This window comes from Podarcis filfolensis (assembly GCF_964270895.1).
Source record: "Podarcis filfolensis genome assembly, chromosome: 6".
Classification (NCBI taxonomy): domain Eukaryota; kingdom Metazoa; phylum Chordata; class Lepidosauria; order Squamata; family Lacertidae; genus Podarcis; species Podarcis filfolensis.
Genome location: NC_139609.1, coordinates 95,983,836 through 96,000,604, shown reverse-complemented (window position 1 = coordinate 96,000,604; position 16,769 = coordinate 95,983,836). Strand labels below are relative to the sequence as shown.

General features: G+C 48.1%; 1 protein-coding gene across 3 annotated transcripts; it reads right to left on the bottom strand.

Annotated features, from left to right (window-relative positions):
- Nucleotides 1–3,479: 3,479 nt before the first annotated feature.
- LOC310764655 (uncharacterized protein C20orf96) lies at nucleotides 3,480–16,568 on the bottom strand. Of its 3 annotated transcripts, none has more exons than XM_083619028.1 (11): nucleotides 16,460–16,568; nucleotides 15,193–15,297; nucleotides 13,837–13,975; nucleotides 13,518–13,645; nucleotides 11,621–11,779; nucleotides 10,022–10,121; nucleotides 9,250–9,407; nucleotides 9,036–9,137; nucleotides 7,268–7,354; nucleotides 5,817–5,935; nucleotides 3,480–3,780 (listed from the first exon to the last, which is right to left on the bottom strand). In XM_083619028.1, exons 2-11 carry the CDS (start codon nucleotides 15,250–15,252, stop codon nucleotides 3,720–3,722), a joined length of 1,113 nt encoding a protein of 370 aa, XP_083475154.1. In that variant the 5' UTR covers nucleotides 15,253–15,297; nucleotides 16,460–16,568; the 3' UTR covers nucleotides 3,480–3,719. The 3 variants fall into 3 exon arrangements, with proteins under 3 accessions (XP_083475154.1, XP_083475156.1, XP_083475155.1); XM_083619030.1 differs by having other exon boundaries at nucleotides 16,371–16,483; XM_083619029.1 differs by having other exon boundaries at nucleotides 16,354–16,475.
- Nucleotides 16,569–16,769: the final 201 nt, after the last annotated feature.

The following is a 16,769-nucleotide window of genomic DNA, read 5'->3' as shown; positions in this document are numbered from 1 at the left end:
CACCCACAATATACAAAATACTGCTCTAGAATCCCACAACCCTCCTTGACGCAATCAAAAAACAATGGGAGCACAGCACAGTGGCCAAGCAGGACATGAACACAATGGCACGCTCCTTAAAGCCTTTTTCGCCCAGAAACCAATGTCCCCACTGTGGAAGGACGTGTGGATCCAGAATTGGCCTCCACAGTCACTTACAGACTCAGTGTTAAAACCATGTTTATGGAAGACCATCTTACTTGGCTATGAGGGATCGCCAAAGAAGACAAAGAGTTTGACTGATTATTTGCAACTGTTTTTCTAATGATTCTATGAGATTTATGTTGCATCTGGGGCGTTCCATTACGTTCTTGTTATTTATCATTTGTGAGCGGCTTTGTGATTCGTGTGAGTGAAAAGCAGCACAGAAATATATAAAAAGGGGTCCCTTTACCTTTACCTTGCTGTTAACAATAGATCGCTGTGATGACTCTCATGTTACATGACCATGAAAAAGAGGGTGTATCCTGGGAAAAGATGACACATGGCAACCCTATATCTGAGTCATTAAAATGGACAAGGAGAAAGCACAGCAGATTTCTCTGAATGGACAGGGTACTGGGAGTCTCCACCCAGTGGCAGATTAAGACGCTGCAGGCAGATGTGCAGGATGGAGAAGTCAAAGACAGTTGTCTTCCACTGATGTTGCCGACACAAAATATCCCATAGAATCTCGACTGTAATGCAAACACGTTCCTGGGTCTCCGCATTCAGAAGGTGCACGATGTGTGTGTGTGTGTGCATGGGGGGTGGACGGAAGAGATAGAAGTATTTTTTAAAATGCCCCTTTTTTAAAATAAGAAAGAAATGCAAGCGTGAAAAAGCAAAGAAAATGAAGAATAAGAAATTTAAACCATAAAGTGTCACAGTCTGGAAGGATGAACGTACAAAGACAGAGGGGTCGGATCCAGCTAAGCTGGTGTGCCAGCAGAAGCCAGTGTAGTAGTAGCAGCAGTAGTAATAATAATAATAATAATAATAATAATAATAATAATAATAATTTTATTTATACCCTGCCCTACCTGGCCAGAGCCAGGCTCATGGTGGCTAACACCAATAAAATCACAGTAAAAACAAAATAGGGGTGGGGTGGGGAAAACCAATTTAAAATACAGGTTAAAATGCAATTTAAAATGCAGCCTCATTTTAAAAGTAGCCCATAGATCAAGACCAGAAGGGGAGGGCAACATAAGGGTCAGATTGAGTCCAAACCAAAGGCCAGGCAGAACAGCTCTGTCTTGCAGGCCCTGTGGAAAGATGTCAAGTCCCGCAGGGCCCTGGTCTCTGGTGACAGAGCGTTCCACCAAGTCGGGGCCAGTACTGAAAAGGCCCTGGCCCTAGTTGAGACCAATCTAACCACCTTGTGACTTGAGACCTCCGAAATGTTGTCAATTGTGGACCTTAAGGTCTTCCGCAGGGCATACCAGGAGAGGCGGTCCCGTAGGTACGTGGGTCCTAGGCCGCATAGGGCTTTGAAGGTCAAAACCAGCACCTTAAACCTGACCCTGTACTCCACTGGGAGCCACACGAACATAATAGGACTCCCCCTACTCTCCTGATTGGCTCAGGGGCATCTGGGGAACCCCCAGATCAGCACACGGTTGTGGGGCTGGGAAGAGAGGAGAGACTGTCCCAACAGGAAAGCTGAAATTGCTTGCGGCGATGGAACAATTGGAAGAGAATGAGCCTGATTTTCTTCCTGGGTTTCGGATTCCACCCATGGGGTGACTTGGGGCCCAGAGGAGTAGCGTTGGGGGGGGGAGCTGCCGGGAGATGCTGGGCCCTTGCATTGCTTGGCTGTGTGGCACCCCCCATCGGTGGGGAAGGCGGGCAGATGGCGAGATTCGTGGTGGCACCCCAGCCTCAGGAGGCACCGGTTAGGAGGCACAATACTTTCCTTGCCCCGGGCACTTGGCAATCCATGCTACACCACTGTTTGGGCCAGTCCGCTTCTCTCAACATGAACTAGCTCAGGGGGTTGTGAAGATAAAATGCAACTGTGGGGAGGCAGGCACTCCTTAGAAGATGATAGAGGAATGAAATAAACAGCAATATTGGGGGGCGGGGTTGGATTTTCACCAGGGGCAACCCTAGTGGTAGGCAGTGTGAGGCAACCACTTCAGGAAGCAGGTGTGGGGTGGTGGCTGTGAAGCATTGAGGGGGAAAGCTGTGGGTCTCACGCCACCTACCCAAGACCCCCAAAGCTGACCCTCAAGTGCAGAGGAAGCAGGCGGTGTTGAAGACCAACTTCCAGCTGGGACACCTTTGGGAAGTGGAATTACGGGGAGTGCTGTTTGCGAAGCATCTGACCTCAGAGTATAGGAATTTGTGGCACAAATCATAAATGCAAGCAGGTCAAATGGGGGGAAAAACATACATGAGACCCTTGATATCAGGATTGTGGGTTTGAGCCCCCCATTCAGCCAAAGATTCCTACATTGCAGGGGGTTGAACGAGATGGACTCGCAGGGTCCCTTCCAATTCTATGCTCAAAGTGCCTTTGGAAGAAGCTGCTTTGACCCCTCCGGTATGTTTGACTGATTGTACTATTGTACTACCAACCTTACTGTATGCTTGTGAAACATGGACCACTTATAAACCCCATCTCCAACTCCTTGAAAGATTCCATCAATGGTGTCTCCGGAAATTTTTACACATCACTTGGGAATACAGGCAAACTAATGCCAGTGTACTGGAAGAAGTAAAGATCACCAATGTGGAAGCAACGATTCTTCAACATCAACTTCGTTGGACTGGTCATGTTGTGCAGATGCCTGGTTATCGTCTTCCGAAGCAACTACTCTATTCCGAACTTAAAAATGGAAAGCGTAATGCTGGTGGTCAACAAAAGAGGTTTAAAGACCATCTCAAGGCAAATCTAAAAAAATGTAGTCTACACACGGACAATTGGGAAACACTGGCCTGCGAGCGCTCCAGTTGGAGAACAGCCTTTACCAAAGGTGTCCTGGGCTTTGAAGACACTTGAACTCAGGACACAAGGGGAAAATGTGCTAAGAGGAAGGCACGCTTGGCAAATCCACACCATAATCAACTCCCGCCTGGAAACCAATGTCCCCACTGTGGAAGGACATGTGGATCCTGAATTGGCCTCCTCAGTCACTTACAGACTCATTGTTAAAACCGTGTTTAAGGAAGACCATCTTACTCGGCTACGAGTGATCACCAAAGAAGACAAAGAGTTTGACTGATTATTTGCAACTGTTTTTCTGATGATTCCTTTATTCTTATGAGATTTATGTTGTACCTGGGGCGTTCCATTACGTTCTCTTTATTTATCATTTGTGAGCAGATTTGTGATTCATGTGAGCAGCACAGAAATATAATAACCAAAATGAAAGAGGCAGCTGTTGCACCATCAGTGCAGCGTGGATAGTATGACTTCCATGGAGGAGTCGTGATTATTTGAGACACTGACTCTCTTTGATCAGATAGGACTGGTTTTAATAGAATCTAATGCTGGAATATTTGCAGGCAGCGTTGCCAAGGAAAGCCCCTGCAGCAGTTCTTAGCAGGAAGGTTTAAAGACGCCGGACCGGGAGTAAGGCAGGCCGCTGGTTTTGGGTGCAGCTCAGCAAAGCAGGAGGGAAATTGGCTCCCAGAGGCCTACAGGGAGGGCGTTGCGTGATCGAGGTGCATAATCCCAAGCTCGTTTCCAGGAACTACAGGGGGAAATCCTCGTCTGTGGGGATGTTGAGAACGATATCCATATCTGGGGTGCACCTGGAAGGAAAAAGCAAAGGGCAAATCAGAGGAGAGGAAGCGCAAATGTCTGAGGCAGAAAAGAAGGGCAGAAGAGCAGCAGCAAAACTGCCATTTCCCTTGTCTCTTTCACAAAATAGAAGTCTTCATGCAGCGCAGTAAAAACTATGGGACTCGCTCCCCCAGGAGGCAGTGATAGCCTGGGTGGCTTTAAAAGAGGATTAGACAAGACTGTGAAGGAGGAGAGGGCTCTTGAAGGCTACTGGGAGTCATTTTGGACTCACAGCTGTCCATGGAGGCCCAGGTCAATTCTGTGTCCAGGGCAGCTGTTTACCAGCTCCATCTGGTACGCAGGATGAGAGCCTACCTGCCCGCAGACTGTCTCGCCAGAGTGGTGCATGCTCTGGTTATCTCCCGCTTGGACTACTGCAATGCGCTCTACGTGGGGCTACCTTTGAAGGTGACCCGGAAACTGCAACTAATCCAAAACGCGGCAGCTAGACTGGTGACTGGGAGCGGCCGCCGAGACCACAGAACACCGGTCTTGAAAGACCTACACTGGTTCCCAGTACGTTTCCGAGCACAATTCAAAGTGTTGGTGCTGACCTTTAAAGCCCTAAAAGGCCTCGGTCCTGTATACCTGAAGGAGCGTCTCCACCTCCATCGTTCTGCCCAGACACTGAGATCCAGCGCCGAGGGCCTTCTGGCAGTTCCCTCCATGTGAGAAGCCAAGTTACAGGGAACCAGGCAGAGGGCCTTCTTGGTAGTGGCGCCCTCCCTGTGGAACGCCCTCCCACCAGATGTCAAAGAGAACAACTACCAGACTTTTAGAAGACATCTGAAGGCAGGCCTGTTTAGGGAAGCTTTTAATGTTTGATGTATTACAGTATTTTAATATTTTTTTGGAAGCTTCCCAGAGTGGCTGGGGAATCCCAGCCAGATGGGTGGGGTATAAATAATAAATAATTATTATTACTATTATTATTATTACTACTACTACTACTGCTAGCCAAGATTGCTCTGATCTGCCTCCACATTCGGAGGCAGTGATGCTTCTGAATGCCAGGAGGGGAGGGGGCTCGGGGGCTCAGATCCTGCTTGCAGGTTCTCACACACATTTGGGTGGCCTCTGTGAGAACAGGATGCAGGTCTCGACTAGGGCTGGGCGATATATTGATATAGCGTCCAAAACTGGTTTCATAATTTCAGACCTGGCAACCCATGCCAAAATCACAATGTGGGGGAAACCGTGAAGCCAGCCAATGCTTCTCTCAATTCCTGCAGCCCTTGTTCAACTCTGCCGGCCCAGCTCTCCCCTGCCTCATGTAGGGGGGCAGCGAATCACAAGAGCAGGAGCCGGCAAAAATCAAGAGGCAGGAAAAACCATGAAGGCAGCCAAAGTCTCTACATAGCTCCACCTTATTTCAGATATTGTGCTATATCGTTATACAGTGGTACCTCGGGTTACATAAGCTTCAGGTTACAGACGCTTCAGGTTACAGACTCCGCTAACCCAGAAATAGTACCTCGGGTTAAGAACTTTGCTTCAGGATGAGGACAGAAATTGTGCGGCGGCGGCAGCAGGAGGCCCCATTAGCTAAAGTGGTGCTTCAGGTTAAGAACAGTTTCAGCTTAAGAAGGGAGCTCCGGAATGAATTAAGTACTTAACCCGAGGTACCACTGTATATAGCAATGTTTAGCTGGTGATCTATCACGTTGTTGAAAACCAGATATTGCCCAGCCCTAGACTAAGATCTGCTTACGTCCTTGTGATTGGCAGCAGCAAGCTGGCAAGGAGGACAGGAACCAAAGTGGCCCCGTCAATTCTCATTGCCAAAAACAGGGTCCCACAAGAGACTATGAAGCTGCAGGCTCCTTTATTTCACCCTGTAACCTGGTAGAAAGCCGCCCTGCTTCTTCCTGCTTTTCAGTCCCTGGTGCAGCCCCTTGGCCAATGCAACACATCACCCCCCCCCCAGGGCTTGCTCAGTGTGAAAGCATGGCCCAAAGTGTCCCCAGAAAATGCTACTGCTTGGGACACAGGCTAAGGGACCTACTTGGGTCTACGGAGGAGGACGTCTGCAAAGATCACTTCCCGCGGATCCCTAGTGGAGTGATGGAGCGTGTTGAGGTTCTTGTGCAACGCGGCGACGTCTTTCACCAGTCCAGCAATTACCTGAAAGGAGAAAGAAGCAAGTCAGGGAGATGGGTGAAGTGGGTTCTAGCCCACGAAAGGTTACGCCATAACAAGCCCACGAGTCACTGAGGTGCCGCAAGACTTCTTGCTGCTGTCGTAACAACTCCTGCCCTCGCAGTCCGGCTCCAAACACTTCCTATTCCCCTGCTCCAAACGGCCTTCCCCCTCCACGGAGTTTTAAACACGTCGGGCTTCCAGATCAGAAGTTCACCGCTTACTCACAGGTAACTCTGAGGGTGCCCTATTGCTGCCTCTGCCGAGTCGTAGAGAAAACCTCTGCCTGAGTTTAGCTACCACCATCAGGCTGAGCCGAGATGTGGAAGATTCTCCCCATATGATGATCCAATTATTTTAGCTCCACCTTCAAACTACACTCGGCTCAGGATCTCAGCCGACAATCCACCGGGGGTGGCATTTCACGTTCATCGCGAAAGATAGAACTCCCTCCCAAGGCGCCACAATGCCAAAAACCAGCCTCCCTTCATTCCAGCCCCAGTTGTGAGATCGTTTCCCAGGGATGTTGGGAGTAACGACCAGTCAGGGTGGAGTAACGGCCAGGAACACTAAGCCCCTTCTCAGGACTCAGTCCACCTCGGAAGGTGCTGGACTCTCCTTCACTGGTTGGACGGTCATCTGTGAGCGATTCTTCAGCGGCGATTCCTGCATTGCAGGGGGTTGGACAAGATGGCCTTCGAGGTCCCTTCCGACTCCACAATTCTATGACAAGGAGTGTTGGGAGGTACCAGCTGGTACTCAGGGAAGACACCCCACCCCACCAAGGAGAAAGGCTCCGAGCCCAGAGATTGCTGGTGGGACACTGAGGAGAGGTCAGAGGAGCAAGGGTTGGATGCTGAAGGAGCAACAGGGTTTAGTGAGCAGGGAGAACCGGTGATAGAGAGCAGTTCAGACTCTGAGGCTGAAGCAGAGGAGGGCGGAGATCAAGAGCCTGCTGAAGAACCCAGGGAGTCTCCCTCTCCTGCTGAGACAAGCTCTTTCCTCCCCGCCCTGTCTCCAAGAGTACACAGGACCATGAGGAGGGCAAGACAGAGGCCAAAGTTGCACAGATGCAGTTTGGGGCTGCTGGGACAGGAGCAGCCTTAGAAAGGGTGGAAAGCAGGGGCCGTCAGTCCTGCTCTATAGGGGCAAGACCTACTGGAAAGAGTTGCTGAGTTTTATGTTCACTTCCTTGAATAAAAAGTGAACTTTGCTGGCAACTGGCTCTGCTTCATCTGGTTCCAGCCCTGACACCCCAGCCCAGCCATTGGCAGAATTCCCCGCCGAGCCATTTGCTGCCATCCCCAGGCCTCTTGCCTCCTTTTGTTTGCTTATTTGTCTTTTCAGCTCCAAATTGTTCTTATCCATCTGGTGAAGGCCGTCCTGGTATTCCATCAGTTTCTTCTGCACAGAGAAAGGTGGAAATGCGATTTAGAAGCAAAGATGGACAAAGGATACCAGAAGGCAACAAGAGGATACCCTGAGCCCACGGAATGTGCGAGTTCCCAGAGGACAGTTCGACAGATCGCTTTGCCAAGCCGCACGCTGTGGCTCAATTGACACTCAAACTGCCACTTGACTATCATAAATCAAATCATTTTTCAGAGGGCATGAATCTCCATGCCAGAGATTGGGGGGGGCGGGGGGGCGGACTATTCCTCCTGCACTTTCTGCTCCAGTAGACAGAAGAGCATTTCCCAGATATTTTGAATTATATATGCATATATGTGTTAAGATATTCTGTTCCACCTTAAGAGGAACAGGCTGTTGTGTGTCACATGCCTGCTTACATTCCAGCACAGCATGCTGGGAACTTCCGTTTGTGTATAAAAAGGTAAAGGGACCCCTGACCATCAGGTCCAGTCGTGGCCGACTCTGGGGTTGCGGCGCTCATCTCGCTTTATTTGCCGAGGGAGCCGGCATACAGCTTCCGGGTCATGTGGCCAGCATGACTAAGACGCTGTTTACCTTCCCGCCGGAGTGGTACCTATTTATCTACTTGCACTTTGACGTGCTTTCAAACTGCTAGGTTGGCAGGAGCAGGGACCGAGCAACGGGAGCTCACCCCGTCGCAGGGATTCGAACCACCGACCTTCTGATCGGCAAGTCCTAGGCTCTGTGGTTTAACCCACAGCGCCACCCGTATAGCTTTTGCTTATGCTGTCTGCTTGGACATGAAGGGGAGCAGACATGTTTCTTTGTCGTGATGCTGAATAAAATGCCTGTAAATACACTTTACACAGCCCCTAACCTGCCCTTCTGTTGCGAAGAGTTCTTATCTTGTGTGCTCAGCTTCTGAAGCTCGGGTCGCAGTTACATGCTGATCCAAGGACCAGAGTTCGCCCGGCTGCCGGCCGGTGGGCTGGAGCCAGCTGGGGGCCTGCCAATTGCCCCCGTTTCCTTGATCGCATCCCAACAACATGTACACAGTTGCCTTATCTTGCATCGGGTCATCTGTGGATCTAGGCCACTACTCTCTGGGCCTGGTGGCGGCCCAAACAGAAACGGCATGAGAAAACTGTGATCAGATCCCCTGACATTCTGCTTTTTACTTAAAAGCATCTGCCAAGGTTTGTGGGTTTGTTTGCAACAGCAACACCGGGGAAGGGAGCGTTTGAGAGCCTTCGCTCAAAGGCAGAGCATGTGCTCTGCGTGCGAAAGGTCCCAGGTCAATCTACAAGTAGGACTGTGCCCTGTCTGAAAACCTCAAGAAAACTGCCTGTTGGAGGAAGACCACGATGAGCAAGATGGGCCAATGGTCTAACTGGGTCGCAGGGAGTCCTCTTCCCTCTCACTTGCTGCTGCCACACCTGTTGGCTCTGCCAACGTGTCTTGGCCCCTGTGGGTATTGCACTAGAAACTCCCAATGTAGGGTAATAATTTACAAAAAAGTCCTCAAGGAAAATCTGCAACTTTGCTTTTTTCCACCATGGTAACAAGCTTGTAGCCCAGGAGAAGATCTCTCCGGACCTCTGGCCAAGTGAGGAAGCCCAGACACATTGCATGGAAAGTAGACAACCCTAACCAGCCCCACCCAGACCCATCCACTGGGCAAAGCACAGACAACCAGCCCTGCCCCACGGACCTCTGTAACGCGCTGCAAAAAGCGCTCCCGCTCCTTTTGCGCCTTCGTTGCCATATTGTCCAGGTACTTTTTGAACACATCCTCCATCTCCTCCAGTTCGTCCTGGGGGCGGCAAAGCAGGAAAAGGGATCAAACCGGTACCCAAGGGCTCTTTGCTGCCAGCCCCGCGCCCAAGAAGACAAGGCAGAGGCCAGCAAGGGCTCCCTCGGCTCACCTGTTGCTCTTCGTTCAGGTTTCGGACGCTGCGCATCAGAGAGGCTATCTGGACGGCTTTCACCGGGTACTCCTTGTCCATGTAGGTTCTCAGGATGTTGAGCTCCTCCTGGAGGACGTGCACTTTGGCCTGCATGCGTTTCATCTCCTGATCCAGTTCTGGGGTGGGAGGAAGATGGCAAGGCAAGAGGAAGAAGATAAAAGCAAAAGTTGTTGTTGTTGTTTCTATACTGCTTTATATTTTTAAGGAAAAAATCCCAAAGCGGTTTACACCACATTAAAATGTCAAAGAAAAAAATCCAGAAGAAAATATTACTGAATAAAGTCAAATATAAAGTATACAGCCAAAGCAACATAATTAACTAAAACATTGTCTTAAAGATTTCAAAATAAAAATTACAAAGGAGGTCAACTACAGAATACATATTTAATACAAACAAAGTTAAGGAAAAAAATCTTAAACATTTCAAAAGAAAACGTTGCTAAATGAGGTCAAATATAAAATGCACATTTAAAACAGCAGAATTAACAAGAGAATAAAACATTCCTCTTCTCCCAGGCCTGTGGCTAATTAAAACAATCTATGGTATTTAAAACTGTGTGTGTAGCAGGGCATTGTTTGCATTTGTTACTATGATTTGTATTTTTCTGTTTTCTGCTAACTTTCCACTACAGCTAAATCCAAAGATCTCCTTGGGTTTACTGGTTTGGGCTCCTTCTCTGCCCCACCCAGCTGGGAGCAGGCAGGGTATCTGAGATCGCGTGCTGCTTACTTCCCAAATTCTTCTCCACCGTTTTCTCTGCTGCCGCAAGATCTGCTTTTGCTACACCAGCTTGGTTCTGACTTGAGTCCCGAAGAGATCGGATGATTGTCTGCAGAGACAGGAGCAAAAGGCACCAGTTCTTGGGACTACCAAGAACCAAAACGAGTTCATGAACCACTTGCAGCTCTTAGTTTGTACAGAAAAGTCAACTGGGAAGAAATCCAGAAGGATCCCTTCAAACTGGGTGGCTGGGGATTAGAATGGCCATGTAAGCAAGTGTCAAGCAATGCAGGTTGGGAGAAAAATATCCTAACTTTCCAAAGTTACTCCTGGAGTCTGAACTAGTGGTGACTGGCCAGGGAAAGTGCCTGGGAGTCATAGTGGAAAGCTTGATGGAAAAGACAAGCCCAGTTTACAGCAGCTGTGGAAAAGTCAAAATCTATGTTGGGGTTGCTGGGAAAGGGACTGAAAATAAAACTGCCAATATCACAATGCCAATATCTGTGGTGCACTACGTAAATTGGATTTTATAATACTTCAGAGCGAATAACACAAAACAAAATATTTAAAACATGCACAGCATTCAGGATTAACACTCACTGTGCTCGGTGGGGATTACTGCCTAGTAAGCGTGTTAAAGATTGCAAGCAAAATTGTTGGACTTCTTATCCAATGATTTCGGTTGCATAAGATTGCACTAAGACTGTTTTCCATAGCGATAGGTTTCACTGCCTCAGAATGCTTGTGAACATTCCATGACATCACAGCAGGCTGGCCAATAAATTGCAGGCGGGCAATTTATAATCTAATTGTATGAACTTCAACTGCTCCTGGCTATATGGGAAGAGCTGTTAAGTCAGTGGCAGAGAACACGCTTCACTTGCAAAAAGTTCCATGTTGAACTCCTGTCTGGGAAAGACTCCTACCTGAAACCCTGGGAAGTCACCGGTAGTCAAGACAATCCTGTGCTAGATGGACCGTTGCAGGGGGCTGGAATAGATGGCCTTTGGGTGTCCTCTCCAAATTTACTATACTACGATTCTATGACCAATACTCTAACTCAGTATCAGGCAGCTTCCTACGTTTTTAGAAGCATAGAGAAGCTGCTTAGTTCAAGCAAAAGGCTGGGATTCAGGAACTTCCTTTCTGTGTCAATTATCTCCAGGTACAGCCACATGGCGGGACGCGGGTGGCGCTGTGGTCTAAACCACAGAGCCTAGGACTTGCCGATCAGAAGGTCAGCGGTTCGAATCCCCGCAACGGGGTGAGCTCCCGTTTCTCAGTCCCTGCTCCTGCCAACCTGGCAGTTCAAAAGCACGTCAAAGTGCAAGTAGATAAATAGGTACCGCTCTGGCGGGAAGGTAAACAGCGTTTCCATGCACTGCTCTGGTTCGCCAGAAGTGGCTTAGTCATGCTGGCCACATGACCTGGAAGCTGTCTGCGGAAAAACGCCGGCTCCCTCGGCCTATAGAGTGAGATGAGCGCCGCAACCCCAGAGTCGGCCACGACTGGACCTAATAGTCAGGGGTCCCTTTACCTTCAGCCACATGGCCCTGACGCAGAGCGATTCAGGTGTCTCAGGCAGCTTCCTAACTACACCAGCCTTACCCTAAACATGTCGTACTGCTGGAGAAGGCCCCTGGCCTGGACGACGGTGTCTGCATCCATCTCCTTGATCTCCTCCATCAGTGCCCGGTTTTTCTCCAGGAGAAAGTTGGAATGGCGTTTTATTTCTTCCAAGCTGTTTGTCTTGTGCTTGATAAACCGCTGGGGAGTTTTTGGAAGGAAGGGGTTACCAAACATCTCTTCTTCTTCTTCTTTTTAAATATATTTTTATTGAACAATTTAAAAAAACAAATTATCAATCAATATATCCAATTACATTCCCCCCCTTTTTATTCCCTCCCACCCTCCTAAAACTTCTCAGCTCCCCTCTCTGATTTGTTTGCACATATTATTCTCTGCATGTTAAAAAGTTGTGCATATCATTACCTTATCTATCCTATGTTCTACTAATAAATTTGTGAATGTTTATTCAAAACCTGCCAAGGAATCCAAGACCTTTTGTTGTCTTTATAAATAGTTTGTTAAAAGTTCTCATTCTTCCTTAAAGTCACGGTTGTCCTTCTCTCGTAGTTTATATGTTAACTTTGCCAATTCCGCATAGCTCATCAGTTTTTCTTGCCACTGTTCTTTCGTTGGGACTTCCTTGTTCTTTTCAGCTCAAATCTTCTTAACGCCACCCAAAACCGGAGGATGCCAGCAGTCCAAGAATGCTGCAACCCTCCCACGCCCTTTTGCACTGTCGTGGAAATTGCACAACTGGTTCCCGTCACCAAATTTGGAGTTTCTGGTCAAAAAGGCAGAAATCAAATCTACACCCGATTCTGGGCACACCCCAAGGCTTTTACCAGACTACATGGAATCCTGTGTCCAGGACCGCAGTTCCAGAAGGATATTGACAAGCTGGAAGGTGTGCAGAGGAGGGTGACCAAGATGGTCAAGGGTCTGGAAACCAAGCCTGATGAGGAATGATTGAGGGAGTTGGGTATGAGAGCCAGTGTGGTGTAGTGGTTAAGAGTGACAGACTCGTAATCTGGTGAACCGGGTTCGCGTCTCCGCTCCTCCACGTGCAGCTGCTGGGTGACCTTGGGCCAGTCACACTTCTCTGAAGTCTCTCAGCCCCACTCACCTCACAGAGTGTTTGTTGTGGGGCAGGAAGGGAAAGGAGAATGTTAGCCGCTTTGAGACTCCTTAAAGGGAGTGAAAGGCGGGATATCAAATCCAAACTCTTCTTCTTCTTCTATGTTTAGCCTGGAAAAGAGGAGGCTGAGAGGAGATAGAATAGCCACCTTCAAATATCTGAAGGGCTGTCACATGGAATGAGCTTTGTTTTCTGCTGCTCTGGGGGGTAAGCCCTGAACCAATGGATTAAAATTATAACGAAGGAGATTCCAACAAAACATTACAAAGAACTTTCTGAGGGTTAGAAGAAGAAGAAGAAGAGTTTGGCTTTATCACTACCCGAAGGAGTCTCAAAGCGGCTCACATTCTCCTTTCCCTTCCTCCCCCACAACAAACACTCTGTGAGGTGAGTGGGGCTGAGAGACTTCAGAGAAGTGTGACTGGCCCAAGGTCACCCAGCAGCTGCAGGTGGAGGAGCGGAGATGTGAACCCAGTTCACCAGATTACGAGTCCACCGCTCTTAACTGCTACTCCACACTGGCTCTCTTTATTTTGGAAAAACGGAAAGTTAGCGCTGTTCGACAGTGGAATGCTCTCCCTCGAAGGTGGTGGACTCTTTATCACTGGAGATTTCTAAGCAGAGGCTTGATGCCCATCTGTTATGGATTCGTTAGTTGTGCTTCCAGCATTGCAGGGGCCTGGAGCAGATGATGCTTAGGGTCCCTTCTAACTCTACAATTCTATGTTTCTGGACCATCCCTATGTCTGTATCAGCAGCACCTGATGCCACAGTTTCAACGCAGGGTATCGCTTTATGTACCTGAATGATTCTGATATTCTCCAGTCTCTTGGCCCGGGCCATTTCCTTTGTCATATTTAGATTCCAAGTGGACTTCTGTCGCATAGAGGGCATCATTCTCACAACCGTCCTTGCAGTTGTTGCCCATTCTGAAACAGAAAAGCGGCATTAATTCGTTTTGGGTAAAGCACTCAGTTTACAGCTGCTGGGGACAACATGGCAGAGAAGGGGAGAAAGTGCTGAAAGTTTCTCCAGCCCGGAAGAGTTTGGGGTAGCAACCAACTCCTCCTCCTCCGCCCAGGGGCCGGAGTCCAGGCACACAAGCAAAACCTTTCCCAACCTATTTTCTTCTCTTTCGGCTTTTCTGGAGAACTGACACCCCCTTTCTTCTTCAAGTCCTTTGATGGCGAAATTGGAGGCATGTTTAATTTCAGCGCGGACTTCCGTGCCACATTGTCTCTTTGCCATTTGCTGTAATCCTAAAGGCGACACCAGAAAGGGACAGGCTCATATGGAGGAAGCAGACAATATTCAGCAGAAGAACACCCTTAAGACAAAAAAACAAACAAAAAAAGGCCCTAAAAGCAAATGTATCCCTGGGCATGTGCAGAGTGCCTTTCTGTTTGTGAAGCAAACTGTTCCTTGCCTGTCTGAAGAGAGTGTAATCTAGTGTTCCGCACCTCAGCCTATTCCCCTAGAAGGGCAGGGGACCCACAAAGGCTCTGCTTCTTTTCACAAATAGCTGGTAGTCATTCAACTGTGAGAAAGCTCAAGGGAGACCAACATATGCAATGACCTACTGGTTATATAAGGGATAAGGTGATCTCTCAAACATAGGACCTTATAGGTTCATATCAACACCTTGAATTTTTTTATGCCACCAATCTTATGCAGGTAATTAAGAAATCATCTTTCTGCAATTTCCAATTCTATTTTTTTTATTGTGTATAGATATTCCTGCAAAATGCTTTGATATCTATTTTTTTAAAAATAATTTTTATTAACTGGCCAATCACATCAAATGAAATCACATCACATAAATTCCAAATTACAAAGCCAAATTTTTAAATTTTGTTGGGGGGACCCATACTTCAAGATCCAAAGGGGGATTCAGATCATCTTCTTATTACTGCGTTAATATCCAAATCAGTCCCAATCAGTCCAAACAAAATTCATAATTCTATCCAGTCTTATCTTGGTGTTTCCACATCATATCTTGTTCATATAATTTCTATTTTTCCTTTACGATCTCTTCTGTTAGTCTCCTTAAGCCGATAAGCAAAATAATAATCCAAAATGCTTTGATATCTATTTTATTTATGCACTTATTAAATTTGCATACCGCCTTTCATCCGAAGATCCAGGGTGGTTGATAACAGAAGACAAAATGAGAATTCAAAATACATAATAAAACAAAAACAAAATACGTAATGAAACGAATCATTAATCGCTCTCCCACAAACACATTTAATACAGTATTCTGTGATATAACTTGTCTGCAAGTACTTTTATAAATATATATATGTAAATACATTTGGGGAAGAAAGAAGTGTGGGCAAACTGGATTTAGTTGTTTTATTGTTATTTATTGGGCTAAGTAGTCGCTTTGTTTACAAAATGCAAACTCACAGCGACTTACAATATAGTTGCCATACCGTTTTGTAAAATTGCCCCCTCCCCACTTTCTGGGACTCACAGTTTGTCTTATGGAACTGATGAGGCTCTTGGGGAAGATAGTTGGACTCTGGAAAGCCATCTTTGGAGCCCGTGGCCAGGCGGGAGGGAAGGAAATCAGCAGGCTCTAAAGAGCCAAAGAAGAAAAGTGGAGAATAATAATAAGAATTTATTATTTATACCCCGCCCATCTGGATGGGTTTCCCCAGCCACTCTGGGGGGCTTCCAACAAAACACTAAAATACAATAACCTATTAAACATTAAAAGCTTCCCTAAACAGGGCTGCCTTCAGGTGTCTTCTAAAAGTCTGGTAGTTATTTTTCTCTTTGACATCTGGTGAGAGGGAGTTCCACAGGGCGGGTGCCACCACCGAGAAGGCCCTCTGCCTGGTTCCCTGTTGGCTTCTCGCAGGGAGGGAACCGCCAGAAGGCCCTCAGCGCTGGACCTCAGTGTCCGGGCTGAACGATGGGGGTGGAGACGCTCCTTCAGGTATACTGGGCCGATGGGCATTTAGGGCTTTCAAGGTCAGCACCAACACTTTGAATTGTGCTCGGAAACGTACTGGGAGCTGATAAAGATCTTTCAGGACTGGTGTTATGTGGTTTCGGCAGCCACTCCCAGTCACCAGTCTAGCTGCCGCATTGTGGATTAGTTGTAGTTTCCGGGTCACCTTCAAAGGCAGCCCCACATAGAGCGCATTGCAGTAGTTCAAGCGGGAGATAACCAGAGCATGTACCACTCTGGTGAGACAGTCCGCGGGCAGGTAGGGTCTCAGCCTACGTACCAGATGGAGCTGGTAAACAGCTGCCCTGAACACAGATTTGACGTGCGCCTCCATGGACAGCTGTGAGTCCAAAATGACTCCCAGGCTGCATACCTTCAGGGGCACAGTGACCCCATTCAGGACCAGGGAGTCCCCCACACCCGCCCGCCCCCTGTCCCCCCAAAACAGCACTTCTGATGTGAACCTCAATAACGATGTGATTATATATGTTTAAATGGAAAACTAATAAAAATATTTTAATAATAATAATAATAATGGTTATGACGATGATGACAACAATAATAATAATAATAATAAAATATTAAAAATTAAATTAAATTAAAATAATAATAAAATAATAAAATATGGAATGGCCCTTTTCGGGACCAAGCGCAGCCTCCCCGCTTGTTCTCCTGGACCTTTGGATCCCGTTGACCTGCCGGGCTCCAGTCGTGTCTCCCGCCAGCGCCGCTCCCCCTCAGGGATAGACTGCCCCTGGCCAGGGAGGCTCCACGCGGCCTTTACCTGCTGCCGCTCCCCGTCGCGCTTTCCCCGAGCCTCCCGCGTCTCCTAGCAACCAGCGAAGGCCTCCATCCTCCTGCGCCTCCGCCCGCCGTCTCCATGGCAACCGAGGGAAGTACGGAAGCCGAGCCGGGGTGGAAGAGCCTAGCGCGGGGGACCGTCCGCAAAGTACCCCACGCTCTTGGAAGCGTTGCGCACCCTAAAGAGCAACCGGCGTGGAAAGGATCTCCTTCTCCTCCCTGCCGGCAAACCCTTTGGAAGCATTTAATGCTGTATCTGAGATCTCGGCTTCCCTCTTTCGCGCTCCCCGCAG

Excerpts from the sequence above, each read along its gene's own strand:
- LOC310764655 (XM_083619028.1), bottom strand. The coding sequence starts at position 15,252 with ATGGCTTTCCAGAGTCCAACTATCTTCCCCAAGAGCCTCATCAGTTCC. Across the intron at positions 13,646-13,836 it reads GCCGAAAGAGAAGAAAATAG|AATGGGCAACAACTGCAAGG; the intron begins GTTGGGAAAGGT and ends TTTCTGTTTCAG. Across the intron at positions 3,781-5,816 it reads GTCCTCCTCCGTAGACCCAA|GTGCACCCCAGATATGGATA; the intron begins GTAGGTCCCTTA and ends TTTTCCTTCCAG.